Source organism: Salvia hispanica, chromosome 1 (genome assembly GCF_029641045.1).
Source record: "Salvia hispanica isolate PSC_SH4W2 chromosome 1, Shi_PSC_v1, whole genome shotgun sequence".
NCBI classification, from domain to species: Eukaryota; Viridiplantae; Streptophyta; class Magnoliopsida; order Lamiales; family Lamiaceae; genus Salvia; species Salvia hispanica.
The window spans coordinates 1,593,881-1,608,936 of NC_142692.1; the positions used below are offsets into that span (position 1 = coordinate 1,593,881).

At 34.3% G+C, this 15,056-nt stretch overlaps 3 protein-coding genes across 3 annotated transcripts; 2 read left to right on the forward strand and 1 right to left on the reverse strand.

Moving 5' to 3' along the window:
* Nucleotides 1–210: 210 nt before the first annotated feature.
* On the forward strand, nt 211–3,181 carry LOC125218351 (thaumatin-like protein 1b). The gene is made up of 3 exons (XM_048120005.2): nt 211–914; nt 1,014–1,668; nt 2,707–3,181. The coding sequence occupies exons 1-3, from the start codon at nt 857–859 to the stop codon at nt 2,891–2,893; spliced, it is 900 nt and encodes a 299-aa protein (XP_047975962.2). The 5' UTR covers nt 211–856; the 3' UTR covers nt 2,894–3,181.
* Nucleotides 3,182–5,194: 2,013 nt separating this feature from the next.
* Nucleotides 5,195–5,928, forward strand: LOC148933048 (uncharacterized). Its single transcript, XM_089056012.1, has one exon. The coding sequence runs from the start codon at nt 5,469–5,471 to the stop codon at nt 5,787–5,789; it is 321 nt and encodes a 106-aa protein (XP_088912138.1). The 5' UTR covers nt 5,195–5,468; the 3' UTR covers nt 5,790–5,928.
* Nucleotides 5,929–8,988: 3,060 nt separating this feature from the next.
* Nucleotides 8,989–9,662, reverse strand: LOC125223576 (uncharacterized). Its single transcript, XM_048126779.2, has one exon. It carries the CDS (start codon nt 9,610–9,612, stop codon nt 9,193–9,195), a length of 420 nt encoding a protein of 139 aa, XP_047982736.1. The 5' UTR covers nt 9,613–9,662; the 3' UTR covers nt 8,989–9,192.
* Nucleotides 9,663–15,056: the final 5,394 nt, after the last annotated feature.

The following is a 15,056-nucleotide window of genomic DNA, read 5'->3' on the forward strand; positions in this document are numbered from 1 at the left end:
GTTGAGTTAGGGAGAAATAAGGGAGAAATAAGGGAGAAACCATTGTAGGGGTTGGCTAAAAACTGGGGATAAAATGTGATGCTGATGTGGCGCTGATGTGGCAGGAGTTAGGGAGAAATAAGGGAGAAATAAGGGAACTCCATTGGGAGTGCTCTTATGCTACACAAGGGCAATGCCTTTGTTTCTCAATTCTTTTCCCACCTCTATTCTTCTATCCTTTTTTTTTTCTTTTTTCTCTCTTCTTCTTTCTCATGCAACTCTTTAACATAGAGATTAGCTATTCTTTAGTACATATAGCTATGTTGTAGCAGAGTTTTGAAATTTTTTTGATGGAATGATAATAGCTCCAAACATGCATCGACCGAACCAACCACTACTATAGAGTATAGATCAACTGGTCCCGTTCAACCCGAGCCAAGGCGAAGAGGCCACCGAACCAAGCTCAACGGTTGAAGGACATCCGAAGAGGGGGACAAGAAATCCCGCGAGATACAAGGACTTCTTGTCCAAATAGAGATAGCCTTCAATATTTTGTTTCCGGAATTAGCTTATTTTTGTTAATTAGTTTTGTTTATTATATCCTCGAATTTCTTCTTGATTCTTTTTCGAATAAGATTAATAGAGTCGAATAAAGCACGGTTGGAAGAGCTACATCACGCCCGAACCACAAGCCACCCCAGCTAGAAATGGATGTTCGCGAGGGTTGCATCCACATTTTATTGTCTGGCCTGGCATGCGCTGTTTGCCAAGCCACTAAATACGTTGACTTCAAGTCAACCGGTCGTCGCCAAAAAGTCACCACTTTTTTCCCCTAATTAGCCAGTTTTAACACAATTATTTTCCATATATTACGGCAATGGGAAAGCTCTACTTCCATATTCTATTCCTTATTATCTCTAATTCCTTTATAGCCGGTAAGTGATTAACCTTGAAGCACTAATTATCACCAAATTCCAATCAACGTACATTGATTTAGTAATTTCTCGCGATTTACTGTAAATTTATTGTTTCAGAAGTGTATTCATCAGCCAAATTCACAATCGTAAACAAATGCCAGTTCACAGTGTGGCCAGCCATTTGGTCCAGCACCGGAAGCTCTCCCCCCCCCACCACCGGCTTCGCGCTGCATACCGGCGAATCCAGAATCGTCAACGCGCCGTCGTCCTGGGCCGGCCGATTTTGGGGGCGCATGCACTGCTCCGAAGATCCGCCCGGGAATTTCTCCTGCCTGACCGGCGATTGCGGATCAGGAAAGGTCGAGTGCGGCAGCGCCGCCGCGGCGGCGATTCCGGTGACTCTGGCTGAGTTCGCACTCGACACCTTCAACGGGATGGACTTCTACGACCTGAGCCTCGTCGACGGCTACAACCTTCCGATCCTGGTGGCGCCGCACGGCAGAAACTGCAGCGAGACGGAGTGCGGCGCGGATCTGGACAGCGAGTGCCCGCCGGAGCTGCGCGTGACGAGCGCCGGAGGGGAGCAGGTGGCGTGCAGGAGGCCCTGCGAGCCGTTCAAGACCCAGCGGTACTGCTGCAGCGAATCACTGGCCGCGTGCAAGCCGACGCTGTACGCGCAGGCGTACAGCTACGCGCGTGACGACGGAAACACCACCTTCACCTGCACCGGCGCCGACTACAACATCACTTTCTGCCCCCCGCGTGACGTTAGGTAAATTTACTAAAATACCCCTTATACTAACGGAATTTCTACGTTGGAAAATCGTCGGGTCAAATTGTTGAATTCCACACGCATAGTGAATTATTGTACTCCGAGACAAAAAAATAGAGAAAATGTGAAAAAGTGGACAAATAAGCATGAAACGTAGTTTCATTTTGTATGTAATATAGTGTTAATGATAAAATAATAAAGTAAAAAAATGGATAGAAAAAAGTGAATAGAGTACGGACGAGGAGATAAAAATTTTGGTATGTTTAAAGTAATAGTAATAAATCGAAGTGAATTATTACTATTAAGAAATATTAAGAAAAATGGTGAATTATTGTAAAAGACAAAAATAATACACTCCACACCTAGTTTCGTATTGTACGTAATACTTCCTCCGTTCGTTATTAGGAGTCTCATTTCCTCGCAGCTCGGGTTTTAAGAAATATTAAGAAAAATGGTGTGTAAAAAAGTTAGTGAAATAGAGGTCCCACTTATATATATATAGTAAGTTTTAAACGAAATGTGAGTGAAATGAGTTAGTGGAAGGCGTATGGTAAAAGTGAACCTGGACTCCTATTCGCGGACGGACTAAAATGGAAAAATGAGACTCTTATTCACGAGCAGAGGGAGTATATTGTTAATGATAAAAATGATAAAGTAACGAAAATGGATAGAAAAAAGTGAATAGGGTATGAAAGAGAAGATAAAAATTAAAAAAAATAATGAGAAAAAATGGATAAAATTTGGAAAAAAGTTTTAATTTTTAAAATGGAGTTTTTTTTTAACATTCTAAAATGGTAAATTTTTTTTTTTTTTTTGGACGAGTGAGTAATATAAATATTAATGAGTGTACATGATTGAGAAGTGAAATTATTGAATAAATAAGACGATAGGGAGTATAAATATAGTTATTGCATGATTGCATTAATATTGTAAATATAGTATCTCACACCTTGAAAAAAAAAGCAGTACTATGAGTTGCTTTCATTTATTTAGTTTTATTAATAATTTTGTGATCTATTCTGTAATTCGTTGTTACAGTAAAAAATCTTCGCCGGGCGCCGGTGGCAGCAATACAACGATCGACGGCCACATGGTGTATGAAGGCGCGGTGGAAGTGAGCTCTGCGCCGGCCACATATCGCCGTCGTGGCGGCAATGTTGCGGTTGAGTTATCTTTACTACTACTAGTAGTAAATACTTTTCGAGTGGGCCCATTTACGGGTTAGGCTTGGGTCGTGATCATACCGGCCCATTCGCGGCTGGCCCAACGTGACGAGGCGATGAGTCACCCATGGCCAACGAAAATTCTTGAAGGAAATTATAGGATGAAAAGAGATGAAAAGTAGTTTAGTGTTGAAAGGTACGAGCAAAGCTCTTGTTTTTTTTTGACAGGATTGTGTCAATGTGGTTAATGGTTATAGTGATTGGTATTCATTTGATAGAGGAGAAAAACTTGCTCTGATAGTACTCACATTTCTTTTCGAAACAAATTTTTAAGAAAATTGGATGAAAAAGGAGTTATTAGTATATAAATCTCACTTGTATATATTAATTTTAAAATGAGTTCGTGGGTTGTGAGTCTATTAGATTTACAATACCTCAAAATGAACCAAACTTTTTATTTGTAGATGGATCGTAATAGAAAAACAAGGCTCTTATTGACAGACGGTGGGAGAAGTTTGTAATATCAAAATACTACTCCATTTATTCAGATAATTTGTAGTGTTCATATATTTTTATTCGTTCTATCCTTTTGTATTTTCCTCATGCATTATTATTGGATTGTGAAATGTGGACCAGTTATGAAATTATTAAAATAAATTATTGGAGCTCTATAGATAACATGCCGCCTACTGATTTATGTTTAACTAAATGCACGAAAAAATCCAATTCATATTTTATAAAATTGCAAAAATTTTAGTGCTTCGAATCAAATATAGTACTCCTACGACAATTGAATTTGAGTTAGATATTCAAGATTAAATTTTTTATAAGGAAAACTCAAGGCTCATAAGTTTAATCATGATTGCTAACGTCACCAAGAAATCTGATTTGACCACGTGTTGTGTGCTTACATCACTAAGAAATCTGATTTTTATGATGACATGATAAAACTATCTCTAATCATACACTAACTCGTTTGATAAAAAAGATGGAATATGAGAAGATACGTAAAACAAGATAAGAAATACGGGCTTCATGTCAAAATATGTAAAGATATAATTTTTTTTCGTTGTTGTTTGATAGAAAAGAAATTATCTAAATTTGTATTGTATATTAAATAACATAGCTTAACTTGACAAATTGGTGAGATACATAAACAAGATTAATGTTATAATTTTGGTAAGATTAGATAAGGCCCTGGTCTTATATTGGGCTTTGAGTTAAGTTTAACTATGATATCAAACAATTAGAAATGTTCATATATAATTCTCTATCTTGGTATTACTAACTTATCAAACATGCTCTAGGGTCCTATTCTAATGCCTATCGCATCCTAATCTAAAATCAAGACTAAATCTTCACCATTTGATTTTAAAATGAGTGGATGAGATTAAAACTCACGAATCTCAATAAATAGTAGACAAAATATCAACAAAAGGGTAATATCGTCATTATGTTATCATATGATAATTTTCGTGAGTATTTTTTTATATCAACATTGTGTATTACAAATATCAACAATATGACATTAGAATATCAACACGAGACAAGAAAATATCAACACATTTTTATTGAGATTGAACATGCATAATATTGAGATTTTGCCTACAATATATTGAGATTTTTTATTGCATTTGTTGATAAAAGCTGCTTATCAACATGTACGAAAATTGAAATATAATTTATCAAATTTCATCACCCGAACATCGTCGGAACATATGCAATTGAGATCTCGTTGGAATCCTTATTAAATTATCTTTAATTTGATATATTTTTTGCTAAAAAATAATTTAAATTGAGAGACTTACGTAAATTTAAAGATTTGAGATGATTTTGAAAAGGGAGAAAATAGTTAGTTATAATTACTATTGATATTAATAGTCTTTTAATTTAATTAATAATTATTTAAATTTAAAATATATTACACTTGACATTATATCAACCACAAGATCTTCTAATCTAATGGTTAAAAATTAGTATTAATTTTGGATTGCTAATTAATTAACAATTGATCACCTCCCCCTACCCTAAAACTCATCTTTGATGTGACAATTTTTTTAATCATACATCAGATTCAAATCTATTTTGAATTTCTTATTGGAATAACACCATATTTAGCGTTATTGCAAAAAAAATTTATAAATAAATACTCAAAATGGTGTGAATGATTGAAATAAAACTATTACTTGCCTTAACATATTGAATTTGGCGTAAATGGTTGTATCAACTAATGCCACGTCGCACTGACTAGATTGGTATAATATGAGTGTTTCTCTTTTCACCTACAAATAAAAAATTAATTAAACAAGATAATCACCCTCTCACACCAACCCCATTCCCCCACATCTTGTTCTTCAATCTCCATGCCATATCTCTTTCAGAAATTAAAAAAACAAAAAAACAAGGAAAAAGTAAAAAAGAAAAAAGAAAAAAAGAAAAACAGAAAAAAGAAAGAAGAAGAAATCCTCACCCGCAACCATTAAATTCCACCCACCAATCAATCCAAACTCTCATTGATTTCCAATTCCACACACAAAATATCTCAATCTCAATCGCAATCGCAATCGCACCGACCGACGCTCCCCCAATCCAATCCAATCCAATCAAAATAATGCTCTACAACAATCGTCGCTAGCTATGTCGATCTCGAACGCCGTGGTGGGGAATCTGACGACGATCTACCTCGTCGTGATCGCCGCGATGAAGGCGTACGGCCTCGCCGCGGGGCGGAGCTTCGGCAGCGGCTGCGTCCTCGCGCTCTCCACCGCCGTGGTGGCCGCCGTGCTCGTCGCCAGCCTCGCCTGGGACGTCTCGCGGAAGGCGACGCAGGCGCTGATCGCGCGCGACGGCAGCCACCACGAGATGTGCCGCGGCGGCATCTGCTGGCACGGCGTCGCCGTCAAATCGCCGGCGTCTGAGGTCCGGTTCCGCCTCCCTCACCACCACCATCTCAGATAGTAATTATTTCCTCGATTTTTGAAAACGGTGTCGTTTTATAAATATGCAGCTGAATTTTGGGGATTTAATTCTCGTGTAAACTAATGTGTATAATATGCGGTGGAAATATTAAGCAACCTTTTTTTTTCTTCTCTTTTCATATCAAGATATTGCATTTTATATACATTTTGCTGCTATAAAAAATCAAATAGGAGTTGTGAATTTAATTTCAATAATATTAGATGAATCTAATTAAGTATTGGATTTCCACAATCATGATGTTACTACTACTTCACACTTCAAAAAATGGCTGATTTCGACCTAATTAATACTCCCTTAGTCCCCTGTTAGGAGTCACACTTCTATTTCTGCACTCGTTTTATAAAAATGATAATAAATACTCTCTCCGTCCGACATAATTTTACCCAGTATTCCATTTTGGGTCGTCCCACATAATTTTACACACTTCACTTTTACCATTTTTGGTAGTGGACCCTATATTCCACTAACTCAATCCTACTCACATTTTATTATAAAACTAATACTTTAAAAGTAGGACTCACATCCCACCAATCTTTTTCAACTCACTTTCCATTAAATTTCTTAAAACTCGTGCCGAGTCAAAGTGGGTAAAATTATGTGGGACGGAGGGAGTAGTTAAAGTGGAGAAATGGTAAAGTAAGAGAGAATAATGTAGAGAAAAGTTTTATCTACATTATTCTCTCTCTTACTTTACAGTTTCTCCACTTTAACTATTTTTTATCATTTTTATAAAATAAGTGCAGAAATGGGAGTGTGACTCCTAATGGGAGACAGAGAGAGTAATTATCTATCATTATAAAATTAAATGGGCCTATTATCACTTTATTGGGCCGGATTATATACTCCACCGTCCTTATTTTTACGAGACGTCTAAATAAATTAAGACGAGGGATGTGATCAGATGAAAATTCTAAATATGATAGAAACTTAAAACTATGACCTAGACTATTGAAAAATGTTAGATCACAAAATAACATTAATAAGAAAATGTCAACAGAATTTCAACGGTGGTCAATGATTGATGTTGTTGATACTGTGTTGACATTAAAATCTTGAAATTTACATAGTATTGATATTGTATTAAAATTGTGTTGAAACTGTGTTGAGAAATTTTGAGTTTGTACAATATATAAGTTTACATTTTATCACTGTCCATTAAGTAGGCCTATTAAAAGCATATTATTGTGGCCTAAAATGAGACTATTCTTTTCATAAAAAACATACTCCATTTAGTTTGTCATTTCTATTTGGGCTACAGTTATATGTACGGAATGGGCTTATTAGTATAAAACATTCACCAATTTTGGTTTCTAATGATTTCTTTTCCTTTGGGCCTTCTTTATATTCACGAGAACTTGTCATTATTTCCATCAAAATCTTATTCAAACCTATAGTATCTACCTCAAAAATACCTTACTCAACACAAGCTAATCTATACAATATATAAAAGGAGAGATTTTAGAGAAATTTATAAAATTACCATTTAATTTAAAAAATTATATTAAATTAAAAATGTATAATTAAAGAATGGAGTGAGTGGGAGGTTGTACAATGAGGGGGAGGTTTTACACAAATCCGCCAGTGCTTAAGAACCACCCAATATCATTTTATTCTATATGAATCTTAACATAGCTTCCATGAATGGAGGAGGAGCATGGGGAAGTTCATTGTATTTTGTCAAGATTACTTTTGAAAAGCTCTTTTGAACAATATAATTATGCTGAAATTGCAAGCTACGAGCTTTCCTGTTCTAATGTCTCTTATCTCTTATCTCCTGCGGAATAGCTATGTTTTATCAGCACTCTAATATTGTTCTGATTTAGATCTGGGTTCCATCAAATCCGAAAGGTGCAGAGCGGTTGCCTCCTAGTTTGCAGTTACATCAAGGGTTACGAGCATAATATTTTAGCCTATAAATATGTTATTTAAAGGCTGGATATCTATACATACCTACTTACCTTATAGAACTCAAGCATACCATTTTTACTCTTACCATAGGAGGAAAGCTTGACGCCATGAAACCGTTCCACATTATGGTCAGTGAGCTCGAGGCTTCCTCAATTTCGTTGGTTGGCTAATTTTGTTCTTTTTAATAATGTTTTCGTTCCTTTTCATTTTATTAATTATATTTTTCTTTTCTTAACATATTCTTAATTAATTTTTTGGTATTTTTTCCTTTTAAGTTATATTTTTCGTTTCTTTTCATTCATTTTTATTCTATGTTTTCTTTTTTAGATTGATGTTACCACCATTTTTTTTCTTTTTGTTTTTAATAATTATAATTTTTTTTCAATGGTAATGATTAGATTTTTAGTCCATCTATGTTACTTTATAGTTGATCCATGTTAAAAAATTTATGTTGAAATTATAATTGGCTAATTTATATATATATATATATATATATATATATATATATATATCTATAAGTAGGTTGAGTCATATGAAATGATTATTCTGTTGGTAAATTTAATGCATAATTAAATTTGTTTTTAATTTTATTGAAAACTATACAAATTGTTAGGCGAAAGTAGCTATACATATTGATTATTGATTTTGTGCATTGCAAATTGATTTTGTGCCTTATTGTATTGTAGTTTTAGGTGAGGCGGACGGCTTTAAAGATGACAAACGAGTTATTTTACCTATGAGTTATGTTGAAGAGTGACGAATTGTGAAGAATTGAAGGTTTTAGTTTATAATGATGAGGTTGATTTTAATTTTAAAGTTAATGTAGTGTATTAAGAAGTTTTAAAAATGATGAGTAATTTATCCATTGTGTTCAATTCTCTATCGTGATAGATTTTTATCTTCCCACTCCATGATTTGACGTGTAAACATTATATTATGTGATTTGTTTCAAATTTATTATGCTTCAATATTGATTTGCATGAATTTTTGATTCTCATATAACTAAAATTGTTACTATCTTGATCATTGTTAATATTGATTTTAATTTTATTTAATTAAATTAAAAAATGAAAATTAATATTTTCAAAATATAGTATTAATCTGTGCAGCACAGGTGTAATACTGGTTATGAATAAAAGCCAAAATTTGGGTATATTATGGTGATGCTCAATACGTTAGAGAAATAATATTGAGATATATGTCGCGATAAATTAAACCAAAATAAACTTTATCCAATAATATTTAAATTAGTGACAGAATAATACTGAGATAAGCAAAAATAAAGTGTATTCAGTAATTTTTAAATTAGTCAAGTGTGTTGGTGATGAGATGGATAATCATAAAATACAATCTCAAACATACCAAGATACATTATCATAGATTGTTGATTTCACTCATGGATCTACAAATTAATCCACCACGAATCAAATCCATATGTACAGATCTCCAATCACGAGATCGGGAGATTTTTCAATTACCAGCACTGATCAGTCTCCCACGACCGCCCCCGCCGCATCGCCGCCGCGGCGGAAGCAGCCGCCGGCCGCCAGGACAGAGTGTTGTCGTACACCGCGCGCTTCTCCGGATCGGAGAGCGTGGCGTACGCCGCGTGCACTCGAATGAATTCGCCGGCCGCATCGCCGCCGCCACCGCGGACGTCGGGGTGCAGAGTCCGCGCCAGCCTCCGGTAGGCGGATTTGATTTCCTGGAAAGTCGCGCCGGCGTCGAGCCCTAGCACGTCGTAGCACGACGCCGTCCTGGCTCTCTCGGCGGTGGCGTAGCCGGCGGAGACGCGGAGCGAGCGCCGGAGGTTGATCGGAGAATGCGGCGGCGGAATCGCGGCGAATCGGCGGGGGAATTGCTTGCTGGGGAGGGTGAAGGATGTGGATGCCATTGAAGAAATTTGAAGAAATTTTGGGAATTTGTGATTTTGAATTGATTTGATTGGGTTAAAGGGGAAGTATATATAGTGAAGTGTAAGGTATTTATTCTAGAAAAAAAATAATAAAAAAAGTGCAAGGTATTTAATATCAATGTTTGGTTGTTTTTAGTTTTTTTATTTATTTTGTGTTACAATCAAATTAATACTCCATCTAAGGATATATGATTTTATACTATATGGAGTATTAATATTTAGTACTCCATCAAGGAATATGTTAAAGAAAATGATAGTACTAGTATTTTTATGATTTATTATTTTATTTTCGTTTGTATTATTGATTCATTTAATTTTATATATATATGACATATTCCTAAAACCAATTATGAACTAAAATTGATATAAAAAATACATGGCGAACTATATAATCTTCGTAAAATCCAATACCATTATTTTGTGAGATGTAAGTTGATCGAATTGGTCTTGTTATTCTATGTATGCTTTAAATACATAACTAATAATTTAAATGGAAGTGGACCACACGAGATCAATTGGCATTCATGGAAGCTTATCTAATGTCGTGGATGTGGATAAATGACAGACATGCTGACTGGATAATTCAAGTGGAAATTCAATTTGGGAAAATTAGGAAAAAACTAAAAAGTGTCACTTTTTTGGATTGTGGTCCAAGTACCATAATGTTTACCATAATTTAGGCCAGCTGATTTAATAGATTAGGGCATCCGATGGGGCGGACTATAGTCCGCCCTAAATTCTGCCCTAGTCCGCCCTAAGATCTGCTTTATGCACCGCTACATCAGCATTTGATCCTTCACCCCTTCTATCTACACTAGGGCGGACTATAGCTCGCCCTAAGCATTTTACTTCTATTTTGTATTTATATAATTTATGTAAATATATCAAGCAAAATAAATAAATAAAAACAACACAATTAAGACAAATCCTACATTTACTTAATTCAAAAAAAAATTACAAAATTAGAAATTTAAAAGAAAAAAAGTGCACTAAATATAAATTGGGATCCATGTCTGACAGCCCGTACGAGTCCGTGCTGAAATCGGGATCGTGCTGGGTGTTGGTGTCCAATTACCGGTATTCATCGGGTTCTGTACCCGGCCATCGTGCACCACCGAACATCGGACTATTCGGACTTGGGTAATCTCCGGGATTCATTTTGTTTGAAATGTATAAAATGTAGTGTGAATTTGAGAGTGAAATGAGTGAAAAATGGAGTGAAAAATGAGAGGTATATATATGTTTTGAAAATTGAATAAATTATAAATAACCGAAAACGCGTGTGCATCGTCCGTCGCATCATACGCGATGCTACAGTGGCGGACAATGCGACGGACGATGGAGCATCGTCCGCACTCCATCCGCGGACGAGGATCGGACGTAGACAATGGAGAAACCATCGTACGCGATGCCACAGTGGCGGACGATGCATCATTCGTATTTACCTATTTGTTAAATTTTCAAATTGTAAATACTCTTTATTCCAGCTCATTTTCACAACACAATTTCAATTCTTTCTATTTCATTTTTTTTCAACATCTAGATACAGTTCGATCATATTCTTCTTTCAAATTTGTATCACTATATAGATCGTACCATTTTGGGACAAGAATCTGTTACCATAAGAGATAAATTATGTGTTGAATATTTGAAGTCGGCGAGTCGGGACCCAAGACTGCCCGCAACTGCTCCAAACACATAAGCACAAAGCAACTTACTTAACACTTGAAAATAATGAACCGCATGCATTAGGCATAGAAGAATTGTCCAACGAAATGGTGGGACACATACATCACCGACCACAGAGGCTTTCATCTGGCCATCATGCTAGAAGGAGTCACATACTACCGACTATGGATCTTGCATGCATTCTTCGGTGCCGACAACGTCCTTATCCACTTTGATGTCTTCAATAAGATTCACAACTAATGAAAGTCGTTATAAAATTATGGCATGTGGGCTACGTACTATGTCACCATCAATCTCTCTAAAATAACCAACATTTGTGAAGACCATTTGTGTCCACTAAAACTAAAAGAACTAAACATAGAGCGAATGTGTTGTTATTTACATTACACAATTTACGTAAAGTATCACAATAATGCCCATTTTATCAATCTCAAATACCTCAAACAGCGAGAGATCATTTATTTAGGTCCATCGATGTTTTTGTCGTACTTTAATTATATATTGATGTATCCTATTTTATTACTCCTTCCGTCTCATGTTACTCATACTTTTCATTTTAGACCGTAAATTTGGAATTGATTTTTTAACATAATTAAATTAGAATTTTAAGTGTAATGAGACCTAACTTAATAAATGAACTCTTAACTTAATCTAACATATTAATTAAATGCATTAATTCTAACTTAAATTATAAATAGCGTAAGGAATTTATGACGAGCCGAAAAATAACAGTGCAAATAACATGAGACGGAAGAAATACTACTTATTACGTGGATTTGAGTAAGCTTTTATTTAACGTCCACTAGCCAGATTAATTAGTTACAAGTAATATATAGTATCATTTGTAACGTAATTATGTTTAAAAAAGTCAAATAATTTTAATTTTAATTTTATATGGTTATGGTCGGTGGGGTACACATTGGGAATCTAAAACTGTCAGTTTAGCGGTGAAGTATAAAAAACGAGTCAACTCATCCACGTAAGATTGTACACTAATTAATTTATTTACTCCACTATTATTCATGAAGAAATTAGAGGGAAGATTAAAATATCTGGTGACATTAATTATTTTACATTAGTATAATTATTGGAGGGTAGCAATAATAGGGTTGGGATGAGTAGTTACTATGGTTCAATGTTTCTATTTATTGGTGCAAAAGTCGCCTTACATAAATCCTAGGTTTGCGGTTTTATATTTTATTGGGTTTTTATCCACTAATTTTTTTTTTATCAAATGATTAAAAATATACTATTTATCTTATAGAGGTCATTGCATATGAAAACTCAAACTTCGTTGTTGTAGATTCGATGCAAGCTTTGAATTGCTTCAATTTGTACTTTGGATTTCTCTTCATAATTTTGTCGTGAGATGTGGACGGAGCTATAGCTATATAGCCACATAGGAATGAAGTCAAAATTCTCAACATTTAATATTAAAATTGATAATTATCATGTACTAGTATATTTAACCAATCATAATAATAAAAAAAATGCAATTATAATTTATGATAATATGTAGTACTACTACTAACTACTAACACAAAAAAAAAAAATTTATATTTTATATTTTCTCCGTTTTAAGGAAGAAGATCTTGATCTTGGATGGCACGGAATTTTATATAATTTTATTTTATGTGTTAAGCAAAGAAAGTAAGGTAAAAGAGATGGAATAAAGTAGATATAAATGAGTTTCTATTTTTAGTAATGAGCATAGGTGAGACAAAATAAAAAGAAAAGTGAGTCACCTTTAGTGGATGAAAGTTGTACTCCCTCCGTCCCATAAAAAATGTCACACTTGTGGGATGACATGAGATTTTAGGAGGTTTTGTTTTGTGTCTTAAATGGAGAGAAAATATAATTTTTATATTCATGTTAGAGAGAACTTTTTCTAAAAATAGAAATATGATATTTTTTGTAGGACAAACTAAAAAAGAAAGTGTGATATCTGTTATGGGACGACGGGAGTACTATATACTCTTTCCATCTTATTATATGAAATGTTTGCTTATAGACATGAGATTTTATGTAGTATTGTTTTGTGAGTTAATAAAGCGAATAAGGTAAGAGAAAAAAAAGATAAAAATGATGATAGTTTTATTTTAGAAAATATTTTATTTTCAATAAAATAATTAAAAAATGCTATGGTAGGATTGGCTACCTATGAGGCTATGACTATTAACATCATCACATGCTGGATTGGCGGCTGTGGTCCCCATGCAAAATGGATTGGATAAGACCACCCAAAATAAGGTGGTTATTTAATTTATTGACGTGTATTATTGGCCTTTGTTTTTTTCTGTTTTTTATGATTGGATTTTTCTTGTCATTTTTTTATTACTTCTATTATTGTGTTGTGTACTTCATCCGTTCCATAGTTACGAAGGGCGTTTCTTTTTAGCATGTAGATTAAGTAAAGGGAGGAATAAAGTGAAAAATGAGAAAGGTAGAGAAATAAAAAGAGAATAAAGTAAAAGAGAGTATGTGTTGACTTTTACTAAAAAAAGACATGACTCTATTACTATAGAACGTACCGAAATGAATATTACTATGGAACGGAGGAAGTATAATATTAGCTTGTCATATTTTTAATTTGTTGATTTTGTATTTATAAAAAATGTGTAATGAGCCAAAATTTAGCAATATCATGGCAAAATATAATACAGTACTCTTTTATAAGAAAATAAAAAGCGGTTAAATTTAACTCATAAATTTCTCTTAGAAAATTGGATGTAAATACAACCCCCCAACAAATGTAACTCCTAAGTTCATTCCCCACATTCCCCAAACTCAATAATGATAAAGTGCATAAGAAGAACTTTTGTTGGACGTTATCTACCAGATTCAGTGTCCTTCCATTTAATTATGACAATAACAATTTACTGATAAAATAACTTCTATTTTTTACCAAAATAATTAAAATAACTTCCATATATGATTTCACTAAAGGCAAAAGAGCAACCCATTATAACTTCGTTTATAGAAAATGTCGAATTCTAATGAATTAAGGAAGATTATAAATTTATTCATCGTAGCAATAACAACTACTACTAAGCATTCGGATTTTAAAATAATCGAATCAAACTGAATCGAAAAAACGAAAAAAGCCACATGTATTGGATACTAGAATATAGAGAAAAAACGAGATCAAATTATTTTTTGTTATTACGAATAATTTTTATTTTAAAACTTGAATTTAATTATTTAAAAAAATTAACACTAATAGTATACTATTATAATTTAAATGTCAATTTAAAAAAAACCTAATAGATTCAGTCAAATAATTCGAATTTCAAAAGAAAAAAGAATGGAATGAAACCGAAAAATTCGAACTGAACTGTTTCGTCTGGTGGGGACACGAAAACCCCTCCTCGACTCCTCGTTGCTGATGCCACAACACGCTATAACATACTATTCCTCGCGGCATGAATGGAGAAAATGTTAGAGCTATGAACCGTAAAGGTTTTTCATTTAACTGATTAAAATCTCATTGAAATCCATTTCGCATGCAAGGCAGCTTTGGAAGTAATAATAACTGCACTGATAGTCAATACATGCTTATTCTGTTGTGTTCGTGCAGAGACTTATCGTGTCATGTCGAAATCATGTCTGACCAAATTGCAACGCAATTACACTGTTGTCAGCTCAGCTCAACTTCTTAATTTAGAGCAGTTAAAATAGACTTGATGGGAATTTGCTAGCGGAATCATATCATGGCCTGACAGAGCGACGAGGTG